We start from the raw sequence: 17,332 nt of genomic DNA on the forward strand, positions 1-17,332 counted from the left end.
GGTTGTAAACTATCTGTTGACACAGGCAATGCTAATAAATCGAATCCAGGGGGCCCCCTTCTCCCAATTGAATGGCAGTATCACTTTTAGGATCTGACACAAAATATTGTTAAGCATAGGGAAGCACACACAGATTCCCCCCTATCTCTGGGATACTGATATGAACTACAGATGTCTTTATGTCTTAGGTGGAAGAATGGGAAAATGAACCAAGTGTGTGAGTGGTGTATTAGATTAATAACAGAATCCAGGGGTAGCAAAATAACGAGGAAAGTAATTTATAAAAGGAAAGAACAAGATTAAAAAGGTTTAGGAACAATGGAATGTAATATTTTTGAACTCCTTAGTAACATTGTGGAATAACAATAACAAAAGCATATTATAATTTGACATAACTAAAATCTTATTTTAATCATGTAGGAACTTTTGAAAGATGTTGCTTGGTTCCTTGCATTTTAGGCCAGAGCTACAGACTCATCCAGCAAAATCCAAAGACAAACCAGCCTATCTCATTTCACGAACCGTGGAAACACAAACAGATTATCGGGATGGTGAAGCTCAGACAGACCCCTATAGCCCTGAATACATAGTTCCTTCAGGTTCAATACCTGAATTGTTAACTCTTGCCACGCTGACATGGGGTGAGTTTAAGACCTGATGAACTCAGGGTACAATGTCTTTCTGTAATATAGTTAAGCTCCTATGATGTGACCTTTCATACCTTTGGCTTTCAAAGAAGAAACAACCTCAACTATCAATTATGAGGGCACTTAAGCCTTCTAGCAATTCCAGTAGCCAGGGTGCTTACAAAGTTCATTAATTTGTGTTAGGAGCTCTAGCCCTATTTGCCTGTCTTCCATCCTGCCAATCATTCTCCTTTCATTAACAATTTAATAGCTGAGTAGTAAAGTTACAGAAATGTAATGGAAGCAGGTAGAGATTTTAAGAATGGTGACATCCTACTCCATTTCTGCAGTATGTATTATAAGAGTCTTGGCTGTCTTTTCTAGAATTTGACCACCGGAGCACAAATAAAAGTAGTTTCTGCTGCTGATCCATCTGTCAAAATGGAATAGACAGTTGGCTAAGAGAGAAGCAAAGCATAGCTCCCAAATGTTTGTATAGCTGTTCTGTTGTGGAGTTTCACAAACCTATGCTCACATGATCTGTCGGTTTTTATTTCGCCTTTGTGTACATGTACACACATAAGATTTATTTTTAGCTACCAAAATTGTTCATGCTATTGCCTGATATATAAAACTCTGTTTTACAGTTAAGTATCTTCATCAGTGCATACACCTTGTCATCTGACGGGAAGAAACTATCTGGTTTCCCCACATTATATATTGGCCATCTTACTATCCAAAGTGAGAAAAATGTAATGTTTTGCTGTGTTCTAATTTACAAACAGAAAATAGAAGAAAATTAAACTGCAATAACATCTACATCTGATTCATCTCTAATAATAGAAGATTGTTGTAGATTTTGGCTGGATAGTCTCTGATTGTAAATTTCACATTAATTATAAAATAAAGGGGTTTCATACCGTGAGAGGGTAGCTTGGAGGGGCAGTCCCCTGAGTTTGTCGAAATGGCACGGTTTCCTCTTGCTGTAAGAGAGCATGAGAGAGAATGAGAGCCCAGCCACCCGTTTTGAACTGTCGACTTCGCTCCGGACCATTTAAACCATTGCACGGAACCCGGTCGGGATTTGTCTTCATCTTCATCCCTTGCGACCTTTTGATGTACTCAGCGGCCGAGCTTCTTGTGCTGTGAGATTCCCCCCTCTCGCAGGTCTGGCCCTCCATGCTATCGAGGGCCTATCTTGATGACAGGTTTTGGCATGCGGCAAAGAGGAGATTGAGGGGTTTTTTAAATGTGTTTTTAACAAAAAATTCAAGGGGTTCAGGGACAACCAGAGTGGGTTTGGGGGGTAATCCACGAGGATCGAGGCCGGGTCCGGCGGGGGGGCAGCGGCATAAGGGGTGCAGGGTCAGACACCAGGGAGGGGGCTAGAGCTCGATCTAGTGAGGGCTGTTTGATCTGTACTGTGGGTGGGAAGGGCAGGTATGGTGGAAGCAGGGGGCTATATCATGTTTCGGGAGTGCGCACTCGCTATCTTCGAGCGATTGCGCACTCCGGTCCCCAGGTAGCGCAGATTCTCAGGGCCTGGGCCGCCGGCTGATGTTGTGCAATGCCAGGTCCATGGTAAATAAGGCCCCCCTCATTCACAACCTTATCCAGGAGGGGGGAGCGGACCTGGCGGATATTACGGAGACCTGGTTGGGTTCAGAAAGGGGGATGCCCCTTGTTGAAATGTGCCCACCAGATTTCCGGGCATTTCATCAGCCGAGGGCCCAGGGTAGGGGCGGGGGGGATGGCGGTTATTATTAAAGAAAGTCTATGTCCGAGTGAGTCCCTCCTTGTGAAGTGGGGTCGTGGGGTGCAGATGGGCCTGCTGATTACGTACTTGGCTCCCTGCTGCGTGGCAGTGGCCCTGCCCGAACTGCCTGACCTGATAGCCGGGGTGGCGGTTGATACCCCCAGGCTTATGGTTATGGGGGATTTCAACCTGCCATCTGTCGGTGAAACGTCAATGGCAGCCTGGGAGTTCATGGCTTCCATGACGGCCTTGGACCTGACCCAGTTAATTCAAGGCCCTACCCACGCGGGGGGACACACTCTGGATTTGATTTTTGTCTCTGGTCAGTGGCAGAATGATCTAGAAATAGGGGATTTAGTCGATGAACCCTTGTCATGGTCTGATCATTCTCTCCTTCGTATGGACTTTCGAACCGCTATCCCTCGCCTCAGGGAGACGGAACCGACTAGATGGTTCCGTCCCCAGGGCCTAATGGATCCTGATAGGTTCCTGACGGAGCTTGGGCCATTCCCTGAGGCTCTGGCTCATGGCTCGACTGAAGAACTAGTGGCTGCCTAGGATAGGGCGGCCGCTGGAGCTTTGGATCGCATCGTGCCTTTGCGGCCTCTGACTTGGTGCCGACCTCAATTGGCTCCCTGGTTTTCCACGGAGCTGACAGAGATGAAGCGCTGGAAAAGACGCCTAGAGAGAAGTTGGAGGGCCAGCCATTCCGAAGCTGACCGAACACTGGTGAGGTCTCATATTAAGACCTACCTAGTGGTGATTAGAGCAGCAAAATCTAACTATTTTTCCACTCTGATTGCATCTGCAGATAACCGCCCAGCCGCCCTGTTTAGGGTGACCTGTTCCCTACTTCATCAGGGAGCGCGGGAAGACCCCTTGCAGGGTAGGGCTGAGGACTTTGTGCAATATCTGCATGACAAAATCGCTCAGATTCAAGAGGGTTTGGACTCCAACTGGGTAGGTTCAGAGGGGGTGATGGAGGTGGGTCTTGAGAATGTTAGCTGGGAGGAGTTTGACCTTGTGGCTCCTGAGGACGTGGACAGGGTTCTGGGTAGGCTGAGCGCGGCCATATGTTTATTGGACCTGTGTCCCTCCTGGTTGGTGCTGGTCACTCGGGAGGTTACACAAGGCTGGCTCCAGAGGATTATTAATGCTTCTTTGAGTGAGGGTTTCTTCCCCTCTGCCTTGAAAGAGGCGGTGGTGAGGCCCATCCTCAAGAAACCCTCCCTGGACTCGTCTATATTAGCGAACTATCGTCCAGTCTCCAACCTTCGCTTTGTGGCAAAGGTTGTTGAGAGTGTGGTGGTGCGACATCCCCAGTACCTGGATGAAGCTGTCTATCTAGATCCGTACCAGTCGGGCTTCAGGCCTGGGTACAGCACGGAAACGGCATTGGTCGCATTGGTTGATGATCTCTGGAGGGCTCGGGACAGGGGTTGTTCCTCTTTCCTAGTCTTATTAGACCTCTCAGTGGCTTTTGATACCATCAACAATGATATCATGCTGCGCCGGTTGGAGGGGCTAGGAGTGGAGGGCATCGTGTTGCGGTGGTTCTCCTCCTTCCTTTCTAACTGTACGCAGTCTGTGTTGGCAGGGCGGCAGAGGTCGACCCTGAGGCCCCTAGTCTGTGGGGTCCCGCAAAGGTCGGTCCTCTTGCCCCTCCTGTTAAACATTTATGTGAAGCCGCTGGGCGAGATCATCCGTGGCTTTGGGGTGGATTTCCATTAGTACGTTGATGATACTCAGCTGTCCATTTCCACCCCGGACCACCCCAGTGATGCCCTTGACATGATGACCCGGTGCCTGGAGGCCTTACGGATCTGGATGGGGAGAAACAAACTCAGACTCAACCCCTCCAAGACCGAGTGGCTGTGGTTGCCGGCATCCCATCATAGTCAGATAGTCCCACCACTGACTGTTGGGGGGGAGACCTTGACCCCCTCAGAGAGGGTTCGCAACTTGGGTGTCCTCCTGGACTCGCAGCTGGCCCTAGAAGACCATTTGACAGCTGTGGCCAAGGGGGCTTTTTATCAGGTTCGCCTGATCTACCAGTTGTGTCCCTTTCTGGACCGGGACTCCTTGCGCACAGTCACTCATGCCCTCATCACCTCCCGTCTGGACTACTGTAACACTCTCTACATGGGGCTCCCCTTGAAGAGCACCCGGAGGCTCCAGCTGGTCCAGAATTCAGCCGCGCGGGTGATTATGGGAGCGACTCGATGTTCCCATGTAACACTGCTCCTGCGCAAGCTGCACTGGCTCCTGGTGGTCTTCTGGGTGCGATTCAAGGTGTTGGTTGCCATCTTTAAAGCGCTCCATGGCTTAGGACCTGGGTACTTACGAGACCGCCTTCTGCCACCGATAGCCTCCCATCGACCAGTACGCTCCCACAGAGTGGGACTCCTCAGGTTGCCGTCAGTCAAACAATGTCGACTGGCGACCCCCAGGGGGACAGCCTTCTCTGTTGGGGCACCTGCCCTCTGGAATGAGCTGCCCCCGGAAATTCGTAGGATCCCCGACCTTCGCACCTTTCGCCGCGCCCTCAAAACGCTATTGTTTCACCAAGCAGGGCTGGCCTAAATGCTATTTTAATGGGTGGTTTCTATTTTAGCTCTTTCGGCCAAATTATTTAATTTTTAAAAATTGTCTTTTAACTTTCATATAGTTGTGGGTTTTATTTTTAGCTGTACACCGCCCTGAATCCTTCGGGAGAAGGGCGATATAAAAGTTTAATAAAATAAAATAAATAAATAATAAAATAAATGCAAAGGTTTGCTAATGATATGTATGAAAAAGTTCTTAGAATTATAGTTGATCTACAGCTGAACATTAAGTCAAAGTATGATGTGATTTCAAGTAAACATCCAATGTTTCCAGTCCTGGGCATTACAAGAACAATAATTACAACAGGGCGATAATTACAATCAAAAGCTGGAAAATTAAGTTCAGTGAAAGAAGATTGAGGGAGCTAGGAGGCTTTAGTGTTGAGAAAATATGACTGAGTGGGATATGGTTATATTCTTCAAATACACCTCCAGAATGCATTAGAAGCAGGTTAAGATATATAGATTTAGATAAAGAAGTCTAACAAAAGGGATCAGCAGAATATAAAAATTACCAAGTGAATCTAAGGAAGTTGATTTGTTTAAATTTTAAGATAAATCACTGGAGAAGGGATATGACACTTTTCAAATATGTAAGGAATAAAACGATGGTTTTGTATTATAAGAAGGTAGATTCCAGTTTTCATATTATGAAAAGCTTAGTAACAGTAAGAAGGGTTTGATAGGAATTGGTGGATGCTTTACTTTGGATTCCAGCATTGAGGAAGAGATTGGATATGATGGCTTAAAATGATCTCTTCTAATCATTTATTTTTCAATACTTCAAGAGGTAATTTTAGCTTTAGAATTTTGCCTTAACTAGAATTTATAATAATATTTTGGCTCATATGCTTCACAGTACTGTATTTTGAGCCTTCTGTCTGTTTATTGTTTCCTGTCCTTTCAAGGTCATGGCCTTCCAGCAACTCAGGCAGAAGTGGAAGTAATTGAACGAGCCAGGGAGAAACGAGCCTGGGAGGCCACTCTTCCACCACTGAATGATGCTGTACACATTGCAAAACGGAGGAGAATGATGGAGGAAATGGAGAGAAAAGAGTGGGCCTTTCGGGAGGAAGAAATAGAAGAGTAGGTAGTTTTTATATTCCTGTGTTCTTACACTCATCCTTGGCAGACTTGGTAATGGGAACTGTGTGTTATCTGAATACTTCTTGCCCCAAAATGTCACTCGGTTCAAATCATGTACATGGTCAGCATGCTGTATACTTGGTTTCTTGGATTTATGATGGCCAGCTGTATTCTGCTAAACTGAAGCACTAATATATAATTCTAATAAAACATTGAAGTGGCAATCCTTACAATATGTGTAAGGTTCTGGATTTCTTAAAATTGTTCAAGGAATTTTTGGCTGGTTATGAAGCTGTCCATATACAATTGCATTCTGAAATGCAGCATGCATTTAAATGCAGTTTAAATGTTATCCAAGGCTTTATGGAAGAATATGGTGCTAATTTACAACAAGAGCATTATGTAAGGATTTTGGGAGGTACACAAGCCTTTGCTTTTTTTAAGCTCCCATTGTTAAATATAAATTTCAGCAACTAAAAACCACAAAGTAACTATTTCTGTTAGCTATGTGCATGTGCCTTCAAATAAATTTTTGTCACTTTTCTAGTTGGGGCTTTTCAGAAATGGTTTGCCATTGCCTCCTCCCTAGTGGCTAAGAGCACGTGACTAGCCCAAGGTTATCCAGCTGGCTCTGTACCTAAAGTGGGACTAAAACTCATAATCTTTCTGGTTTCTATCTCCATATCTTAACCAATACACTGGTTATTTCTCTTGGTAACTGGAAATAGAAATAAGCTTGATAGGATTTGTAAAGTTATATAGTAACTTTATATTTGTAAGCCTGAAAATGAATTTGCTAGCTAATATGAGTCAATCAAAATCAAACCCAATAATGATTATGGAAAGTCCTCTTTTTATGTACAATATTCACTGTTGAGATTGTATGCTATATTGTAATATAAAAATTTATAGGATTAGACACTTAGCATAAGAGAAATTCATGTTAAGCTATATGCAGTCCACTAATGGTGCATTATCCTGTCAGATGTTTAGGGATCTGCCTTTGGGTTCTGCAGTCTCAGTAAACATTTTTGGCAATGCATGATTGGTGCTACACAGTACCATGGCTACTCTAAATGGCTAGAGCCATTTGTTGTAGACATCTAAATTATGTTGTTATTAATTTCTTATACACTATTTCCAATACCAGATTTTAGTAGAATTTCATCTAAAGTTCTCTTGAGAATCTACTTTTTTATAATAAATGGACATATATTTGCTCTTTTGAAGACTGCAAGAAGTGAGACTAAATCTTCTAAAGGCCTTGCTGATGAAACGAGAAGAGAAGCACAATGAATTAAATGTCAGTTGCTTAGATGCACACTGGTTTAAACTTATGCAAGAAAAAGAAAAGAAAGTGAAAAAGATTCAACATGAACACATAAAAGGTATGGAGCAAAATAATTAGATAGTAAGTATATTCTCAAAAGAGGTGAAATTCCTAGCAATAGAAGGCTTGTTGAGAAACAGAAAGAGAGAATAAACCACATCATTGAGAATGGGCATGTGTTCATCTCTGGCAGTAACAACCCTATTTGCAAGCATATTCCCTTTTCCTTTTGTTAGTTTTCATACTATTACTATATAATTGAAAAGAGCCTGAGCACCTACAAAACAAATGAGTCTTCCAAAACAAAATGTGATTGCTTCTACATAAAGGATCTAAGACTAATCACAATATAGATTGTTGAATACATCTTTGGCAATTAGCTGAATTCTTTAATTTCTGTCTGTCAAGCGTCCAATATCCACAAATATCCAATATCCACATACTATTACTACATAATTGAAAAGAGCCTGAGCACCTACAAAACCAATGAGTCTTCCAAAACAAAATGAGATTGCTTCTACATAAAGGATCTAGGACTAATCACAATATAGATTGTTGAACACATCTTTGGCAATTAGCTGAATTCTTTAATTTCTCTCTGTCAAGTGTCCAATATCCACAAAATAATTCCTGATTATTAGCCACAAAATAATCCCTAATTTCTGATCATAATTTTGAATCTATAGAAATATGACTGGATGTCAAGGTAATTTTTCATTGGCAAAAAGTCAAAGAATTTTGATGTCTACAAATGCTATATGTAGAGTCATCTTTTGTTTCTGAGACTATTCTTCAACTAAATGGTTTAATACTAGGTACATGATAGAATGCCTATCTTCAAAGCCAGCTTGCCAACTTATTCTCAGCACTAAATTAGTGTAATAACTTTCAGTATAGATGTCTAGCGTAGATTATATTAATACCTAAAGGTCTGAAAGGACAATAATTGTTTAGAGCTGTCCACTTGGCCAGCATGATTTGATTCAAGCTTTAGAAAATTGATGCAACACAGCATGGCTAGGAATGTATCTTTATAGTAATTCATGAATTCATTGCAGTTAACCGTGTTTGTAATTGCCTGTTTATATTTTCCACTGGTTGCTAACAAAAATGCAATAAGATGTTTCGGTATCCCATTCTTAGCAAATGGAAATAATAGTAGCCAAATCCCAGCCTTCAAGGAAATGAAGAGGTCAACTTCTATATTTAAAACTGGTGTAATTTTATCTGCAATTTATTTACAGCAATCAGAAGAGTAGTAGCCAAGGGAAAAAATGTAGAGGGAAAACTAGAGAGAAGAAATGTAATTAAGGACTACACTGAATATGAATCACAGCCTTATGCTCCATTATCAAGAATTGGCTACTTTCCAGATAATCATGCAGATCGTTATGTAGTGAAGAATTCCTTTCTCAACACCTATGAAGGTGAGTCATGTTCAAATTCATTCATTCATTCCAGGATCACTATGTCCTACATAGAGCTGCAAGTGTGGGAAGTTAGATTCATATGTATCCTGTGCACAAGTAATTTGGAAGTATGTTTTTCTCCATTGAATAGAGATACTTATGGATGAGAAAAACTCAATTTATGAAGGAGCCATCTTGGACAAAAGAGGTTAGTTCTCTTGCATCAGTGTTAAAACATACCTTCTAGTCTCTATGTTCATCTTCTGTTTTTCTTAGGATTACTTGAACTAGAAGCATTTCTTCCTGATTCCGTTACACAGCCCCGAACTGAAGCTCCAAAACCTAGAAGCTTAACCACAAAAGATGGATTCACTAAGCGGTCTGCTAGACTAGAGATGGAATTAGCACAGGTTTACCAGGTATTTTATTTCAACTTTTGATGCATGGCATCCACAATATAAGTGGCCTTTTTGGTTTTGGGAATGTTACTTGTAATAAGAAGTGAAGAAAAATTACAGATTCAAAACATGCCAAATTATTATTTATTGCTAATTTCAGAGTTATATTGTCTTCTCTAATCCTGTTTTCATTTTTATTTCATACAGTCCTTTAAAATGAGAAAGAATATTATATTTTCTCCAGGTTCTCTCCTCAAAATTCTTTTTTATTAGATTGTAAAAATATAGGAAATTTCATGGATCAGAAATTTTCTATAAATATAGTAAAATGTATGAACAATTTTATTTACTTATGAACATAGTAAATAAGAAAATAATGTTGGGGCCAATTGGATACAGACTGATTTTTTATATTATATAACTTTTCCAGATACTGCAAGACAGGAAATATCATATTAAAGAGCCACGCAAGCCATTACGTTTTCTTCAGAGGTTATCAAAGATTTTGGTTCACCCACCCACTCCAGAATTGGAAATACCTTCACTAGTAGGTGTAGTGTTGATTGTAAAAGCTTGACTTAGTTCTAAAAACATTTACAGGCGGAGCCTATTACTGCACATGGGTGCAGGTTAGAAGAACATAGATGAGATCATCATCAGGTTTCACATCAGATATAAATTCAGACTGACAAGGATGAAAAACCAGTAGTACAGATGAAGGGGGGTGGGCATGGGGGAACAGAAGTACAAGTACAAAGAAAGGTCACAATCACAAGATGGCAGTAGTAATTAGGAAGAAAGCCAGAAAGTAGCAGTGGTGAAATGTAAAATTTGTTACTACAGGTTCTGTGGGGGTGGCTTGGTGGTGGTGGGGGTAATGTGACTGGGTGGGCGTGGCCAACTTTTTTTTTTTTTTTACTTTTAAAATCATTTAAAATGCTTTTAAAAGCCTCTGACGATCCCAGCTGAGTTGCCTGATCAGCAGAGGCTTTTTTTTCTTTTAAAAACATTTTTTCTACAACCCCTTCAGCCGAAGAAGTTTATAAAAAAATGCTTTTAAAAGCCTCTGATGATCCCAGCTGAGTTGCCTGATTGGCAGAAGCTTTTTTTTTTTACTTTTAAAAGCATTTTTTCGGCCAAAGAGGTGGTATAAAAAATGCCTTTAAAAATTAAAAAAAAAGCCTCTGATGATCACGCGGCTCAGCTGGGCATGGGGGGGGGGCAGGAATTTTTGTTACTGGTTCTCTGAATCACCCGCCACCATCGCTAATGGATCGGGCGATCTGGTCTGAACCGGGAGCATTTCACCCCTGGAGAGTAAGCATTTCTCATGTAGGGATGAGAGGATGTTCAAACCAAAAAAGCCAGGTTGGTCCAAAGGGGAGTCGCAGGCCACCAAGAGTCAGATAATAGAATCCCAAAATCAGTGGGCTTCTGAATGAAATCTAGTTTGCTTTGTTATATTTATGCTTCTTTTATTGCTGCTTCTTTTTCTTCCTAATCTCCTTTAATGCTGAATTTCCTCCGTTCAGATCACCATTTACTGTTACATTTCTTATTACTCTGATTCTCCTTTAATTTTAATTCCAGTATGTACTTCCTAAAGACAATTTTAAGTATCTTTTTTATTGTTTGTAGTCACTATTTGGCTAATTGTTTCTAATTTATTTGCACATCTTTATCATTTCTACAGATAACTCAAGGCAGCAAACATCCAACACACTTTTCTCTTCCTATTTTCCACACAACAACCACATTGTGAGGTACATTGGGCTGAGAGAGAATGTCTGGCCCAAAGTCACTCAGCTGGCTTTCATGACTAAGGCAGGATTTAGCTTTTGGGGTAATTTTAGCTACCAAATGCAAATTAAAGCCCAAACAGAAGTTTCACCCCCTTGGAATTTTGGTTTAACAAGAGCTCTTAATAACTAGATCTGAGAGAATCTTTTTTGTCCTCTAGTGCATCCCACTGCTCTGAAAATTCTTCATTATTGCAATCTAACATAATATGTTTATTGGTGATAGAAAGCCTGCAACTCCCTTTATTAACATTTTTGCACAGTAACAAACTGTTGGGACAAAGCTTGTAATTTATTCAACAAAATATATTTTGGAAATCCACAAATAAAACTATAATTACCATGTTTCCCCAAAAAAGGGTCTTATTTTCTTTTGAACCCCGAAATAAGGACTTGGTCTTATTATCGGTGTATGTGTTATTATTTTGGGGATGGAGGCACCACCTCCGCGAGCTTCATCATACCGGCACAGCTGGCGTCCTGCCGCTTGTGGCTGCACCAGTATGTTGAATCTCACGGCAGTGCTGCTGTTCGTGCGTGCAAGGGCACAAGCCTTGCAGAGTCTTGCTCCACGAGGCGACAGTGGCAGCACAATGAGTCTCACAAAGACTCATTTCTGACAGGTGGGGCGGGGGAGAAGTGAGATGCGTGGAGCGAGACATGGCTCCCCTTGCTGTCTCTTCTCTTCCCCCACCTCACCGGGCACGGCAGGGCTCTTGCCCCTTGCTTAGCCACCCACCCCCTTTAGGGATGCAATTTGGGGGTGGCAGGTGGGGCAGATGTCTTACCTTTCAAGCTCCGTGGCATTCCTCGCCATTGTTTCCAGGGAAACACGTTGTAAAAAAAACCCTTCTCGTGAGTTCAATAAAGTTTCTTATTGAACTTTATCCCACCTGTCAGAAATGAGTCTTTGTGAGACTCATTGCACTGCCGCTGCTACCGCTGCCTCATGAAGCAAGACTCTGCAAGGCTTGTGCCCTTGCACACATGAACGGCAGTAATGCTGCGAGGTTTGACATATCGGCACAGCCACGAGTGGCAGGATGCCAGCTGTGCCGGTATGATGAAGCTTGCGGCGCTGCTGCTGTTCTTGCGTGCAACAGCACAACAAGCCTTGCAGAGTCCTGCTCCACGAGGCAGCAGCGACAGCAGGACACGTCAGGGTAGCAGCAGCTGGCGCGAAGAACAGGGAGGGGAGGGCATGTCCCACCCTTCCCTCCTGGCCTTTCCTCCTCACCTTGTGTTATTTGCGTGGCAAGCAGCCAGAGGAAATGGGACCGGTTGCACATGCGTATAAGTAGTTGGTGGGGGGCTTATTTTGGTGGGGGACTTATTTTAAGTCATGCGCTGAAAAGCCCAATTGGGCTTATTAGATGGAAAGGGAAACATGGTAAAAAGCAATCAATAGAAATTATTAAATAATATTTGAGGGTAATGACTTACAAGCAATCAAATAATCAGTTGATATTCAATACTTTAAACTAAGAGGGATCTAAAGCAGTTAGCAGCCTAAAGGCTAACACAAAAATCTTAGCCTGCAATGAACAGTTCCCTATGGGACTGTTCCCTATTGAATATATAGAGAGGCAAATCAATATAGTAAGTTTAAGAAAAAGGAGAAGTGGCAATTGCAGTTAATGGGCTCATGGGAGAAATATATGAACAAGGACATAACAGAGAAAAGGTTATTTATTTCTGATCAGTCAGGAAAAAAATGAAAATGAATTACTTGCCCTTATCTGCTCACTTTTGGAAACTGACTTGGCTTATTTTGGAGAAAGAAACAGGGGCCAGGGAGAAGTCACTCAGTTCTTCTCTGATTTATTGGAACATGAAATACTTTTTTCATTCTTTTCTTCGGAAATTTTGCAACTAAAAGAAAGCAAAACCAAGCATTTCAAGAAATCAATAATACTTTTCCAATCAGAAAAAAAGAAGAAATTGAAAAATATGCTTTGTTTTCTTTTTCCTAGACTGAAGAGAGAAGAAAAATAAAGAAATTCTTTAACACAATGAGCACTGAGCAACCAGATCTGTTAATTATTATTTTAGTCAAAAGGCTGTAATGAAACAATCAGGTTTGTCATCATCTATAGCAGTGATGGCTAACCTTTTCTAGACCAAGTGCCCAAAGCGTGCATGTATGCGGATGTGCACACACCTGAACCCCCAAAATGCAATACGCTTGCGGCCCCCACGCATGCGCCCCACCCCCGCACATATGCATGTGGGCCCCCTGCACGCACCTTGCCCCCCTCATGCGCGGCAGAGGCTCAAGGACCAGCTGGCCGGCGGGAGGCGCGTGCGCATGCGCAGCGGAATTGAATTGGGGTGTCAGCTTACGTGCCCACAGAACGGGTGCTGCGTGCCACCTCTGGCACACGTGCCATAGGTTTGCCATTACGGGTCTATAACATCATAAGTTTTGAAGAGTGAAATTATAGATTAGTCCAATGCCATGATTAGTTTCATTCACATTCAACATGAGAAAAAGAAAAAACATGCATACAAATTGTTATCTATGTAGATTAAGCATCAGAGAGAGTATTGAATGGATAAGGAAAGGCTGTATCTTGAAAGAGATCTTATGAGTGTAAAATTGCAAAAATAGTGATTAATGAAGGTTTGATTTTAAAGGCTTTCTTTGCCAAAAGGAATCCAGATTCCATTCTTGTACTAACAATATTAACAATAGTAATGGAGAGGTGGGGATATGGTATGACATATCTCAGAGTTATATCTTCACTTAGAAAGGTCAGCCTACAGTTTCCTTACGAATCATTTTACTCCCTATTACAGCCAGGATTTTTTTGTTTTTTGTCTTTGCTGAGGGCACCTTGTTTATTAACTGGGTGAGGGTCTCTTTACAAATCACCTACCTGATAATCAGCTGTCTTTACTACCACACAAGGAAGACAGCTTTCACTCTAGGAGTGTGCAGTTGCTTATTTTGACTTACTAGAGCATCTTGGCTCACATCTCCTCCTTATCTGCTTCTTCAGCTTATTACTCTTAATTTTATTACTTTTCTCTATGTAGTTATTGTTTGTATTTCCCACCTTCACTTGGACACACTAATTGTTTCTCTTCATATCTTATACCAGTAAGAATATGGGCAGCATACTGTAGCCAAAAACAATAAGCAAGTCTCTTAGTGAAATGTACCAACTAATTTATCCAGAATCAGACAGGACATAATCTTTGAAAACAGATGTTTTAGCTTATTGCTATATTTCCAGTGCTTTTGTTTTCTTTTAAAGATAGATGAAGAGAGAGAATTGGCTATAATTATACTACAGAAATTAATACGAGGCAGAGCTATCCAAAACATGGTAAGTTTTGTTTTGTGGCATCCATTAACTTGATGACAGATTCTGTCAATATTTGTGTCTCTCTCCCAACTGTTTATATTAAACCATTTTAAAAAGAAAAAAATACACATCTGCACCCTAACCCATATGATCATGTCCTTCCAATTGTTTTGAAGGCACAATAAACTATATTGTGTTTAGGTCAACTAAGATATTCTCATGAAACTATATCTTATATATCCCCCATCCACCCACAACTTAACAGGAACTGTGTAAGAACATTATTCAAGCCAGTACAAATGCACTGCAACCACCCAGAACCCCAGAAAAAGGAAAATGACCACCTATACATCTTCCAACAAAATGAATGCCCATATCACTTTATCAAAAATCTGCCTAAGCACTCAAGCCCTACAGTGCAACCAAACAAGCTATGAAAAGAATAACACTGCCATACATAAAAAACATCTCAGAAACAATCAACAGACTTACAACCACATGGCATTACTATAGCACACAAAGCAATTAATACCCTCCTAAATATCTTAAGTAAATTAAGTGGCCCAGTAGCCCAAGAAGAAAAAATCAAGTCATCTACAACATAGAATGTAAGAGGTGACAGTGACTGTAACAACCACTATGTAGAACAGACAGGCACAAGAGTAATAAGAGTGCATCCATGAAACTAACTAGCAGTTGGAATACACAATGAAATTGCTTAACCTCACAACACATGGACAGATTCAACTATAGTTTCATCTGGGAAACTGGATGTCCTATACCAAACTAAACCCCAAAACAGTAAGGAATGCCTGAAAGCTTGACATTCAGATAAATCAGATATCAATAAACACATACACCACATTTATATACCATTCAAAATAGACAACAATAAAGCTAAGAAGGAAACAAAAAACCAGAACACATTATCTCCAACAAGCAACATCCAGATAAGCAAGGATTAATACTAGACAATCAAGCAAAAAACAATACCCTAATCAGGAATTATAAAAGAGAAAAGCACATTCCTACAGGCAAGCTACTGTACATAAGCAGGCAGCAAACCCACAATCACTAGCACTGATGAGGTTACCTACTTTGATAATAAAATACCTGCAAACAAACAATCATGCTCAGAGCACGCCAAAGATTCCTCATTCAACCCTGAGCTACTAATGTTCCCTTCGATTGCAACCATATTTTATACTAAACAGTATTCAAATTCTAAATTAGATCCAAACTTACAAAACTACAAAGGGAAATAATGATTTAACATTGTTAGTCTGTTTTAATTCATTTTTCTTTTGTATTCCAAACTTTGTAGTAGCTTTAGGAGCAAAGAAGCAGGTATAAATATTTTTTTAATTCAGTAACCATGAGAAATCTTGGTTATTCTGCAATAATTTCAGATTTTCATTTCTGATCATGGTTTGTTGGTCAATACAGTAATTTACTCTGATTTATCCACAATAAACTTGAATAGATTTTGAAGGAAATAAAATAGTTTTGGAGGCAAAAACAAAAATACAAAAGCAACAACTGAATACTGTGTTTATTAGAAGGAAAAATAAGGTAATCAGGTAGGTAACGAGAAAGCCAGTATAATTATATTGGGGCTGTCTGGTAAGGTTACACCTGGGACAAGAAAAAGATGAAACAAGGGAAATACGGTACAATCATATAAAGGTACCCTGAATGCATAATTAATTTGAAAAATTAAATAATTTTGTCAAGGAATGGTTAACTAGACCTTCTTTGACAAATAGGAAATTCAAGGAAGGAGTAAGTATACATTAAACCTGGTATAAAGAAAACATCATTTAAAAGAACAGAACTCTGAAGCACCTAACAGAATAGGGGCATTTCCAGGACAGTCTGCAATAGAAACATATAATTTAGGATGTCCTAAAAGCTATTTCAGAATGCAGAAGACTTTGGGTCCATTAATGCTCTCCCAGTTCAGTTTATTCCCACAGCAATCCAAAAGTACAACTTATTCCTACAGGATTGTTGTGGGAATAAACTGAAGAGAATGGCATAGTAGGCAGTCTTGAGCTAGTGGAGAAAAGGTAGGATATAAATCTTTAAAAATACAATAAAAAAGCTACCAAACCTGGCAACTTCTTGTTTCCACATAAGAATCTTTTTGTTTATCCTTTGCAGTCTAAAGTACTTTGATGTCCCGTAGACCTTGCTTAAGGACCACAATTTGGATGGCAACTTCATTGCTAAACACGCAGATTGTTGAACAAAAATCACATAACTATGATGGGCTTATTTATTTATTTATTTATTTATTTATTTATTTATTTATTTCATATATTTATATGCCGCCATTCTCCTGAAGGACTCAGGGCAGCGAACACAAGTTAAGAAACAAGTACAATAAAATCCCCTTTTAAACCAAATAACTAATTAATAGTAAATAATAAAACCCGGAATCAGAGTCAGCCTATTTGCTTGAACAGCCAAGTCTTCAGGTCCCGACGGAAGGAACGGAGATCAGGAGCCGTGCGGAGCTCGGTAGGTAATTCATTCCAGAGGGTGGGAGCACCCACAGAGAACGCCCTACCCCTGGGCACAGCAAGACAAAATTGGCTCGCCGTCGGAACCCTGAGGAGAGTGGCCCTATGTGAGTGAACAGGACGGTGAGAGGCAGGCAGGAGAAGGTCCTGCAAATATCCAGGACCTAAGTCATGTAGGGCCTTATAGGTGAGAACTAGCACCTTGAAGCGGACCCGGAGAACCACTGGTAACCAGTGCAGCTCATGCAGGAGGGGAGTTATATGGGAGTAATGAGGGGCTCCCGTAACAACCCGTGCAGCTGCATTCTGGATCAGCTGGAGTCTCCGGGTGCATCTCGGGCAGGCCCATGTAGAGGGAATTGCAGTAATCCAAGTGGGAAGTAACCAGGTCATGAGTGACTGTGTGAAGGTCATGAAAGGGCGCAACTGGCGCACCAGGCGAACCTGTGCGAAGGCCCCCCTGGGCACGGCCGTTAGATGGTCTTC

At 41.2% G+C, this 17,332-nt stretch overlaps 1 protein-coding gene across 2 annotated transcripts in view; it reads left to right on the forward strand.

The window, feature by feature from the left end:
• The window catches only part of CFAP91 (cilia and flagella associated protein 91), a 37,806-nt gene that overhangs the window by 9,933 nt on the left and 10,541 nt on the right, over nt 1–17,332 (forward strand). For both annotated transcript variants that reach the window (XR_011599915.1, XM_070935303.1), the window contains exons 6-12: nt 460–641; nt 5,897–6,074; nt 7,305–7,462; nt 8,649–8,831; nt 9,090–9,232; nt 9,642–9,758; nt 14,271–14,342. Coding sequence is in view for 1 of the 2 variants with exons in the window: in XM_070935303.1 (XP_070791404.1) it covers nt 460–641; nt 5,897–6,074; nt 7,305–7,462; nt 8,649–8,831; nt 9,090–9,232; nt 9,642–9,758; nt 14,271–14,342 (1,033 nt within the window). In the remaining variant the exon portion in view is untranslated. The remainder of the gene's footprint in view (nt 1–459; nt 642–5,896; nt 6,075–7,304; nt 7,463–8,648; nt 8,832–9,089; nt 9,233–9,641; nt 9,759–14,270; nt 14,343–17,332) is intronic.

Source organism: Pituophis catenifer, unplaced genomic scaffold (assembly GCF_029215685.1).
Source record: "Pituophis catenifer annectens isolate HBS135680 unplaced genomic scaffold, rPitCat1.0.hap2 SCAF_2, whole genome shotgun sequence".
In the NCBI taxonomy this organism is placed as follows: domain Eukaryota; kingdom Metazoa; phylum Chordata; class Lepidosauria; order Squamata; family Colubridae; genus Pituophis; species Pituophis catenifer.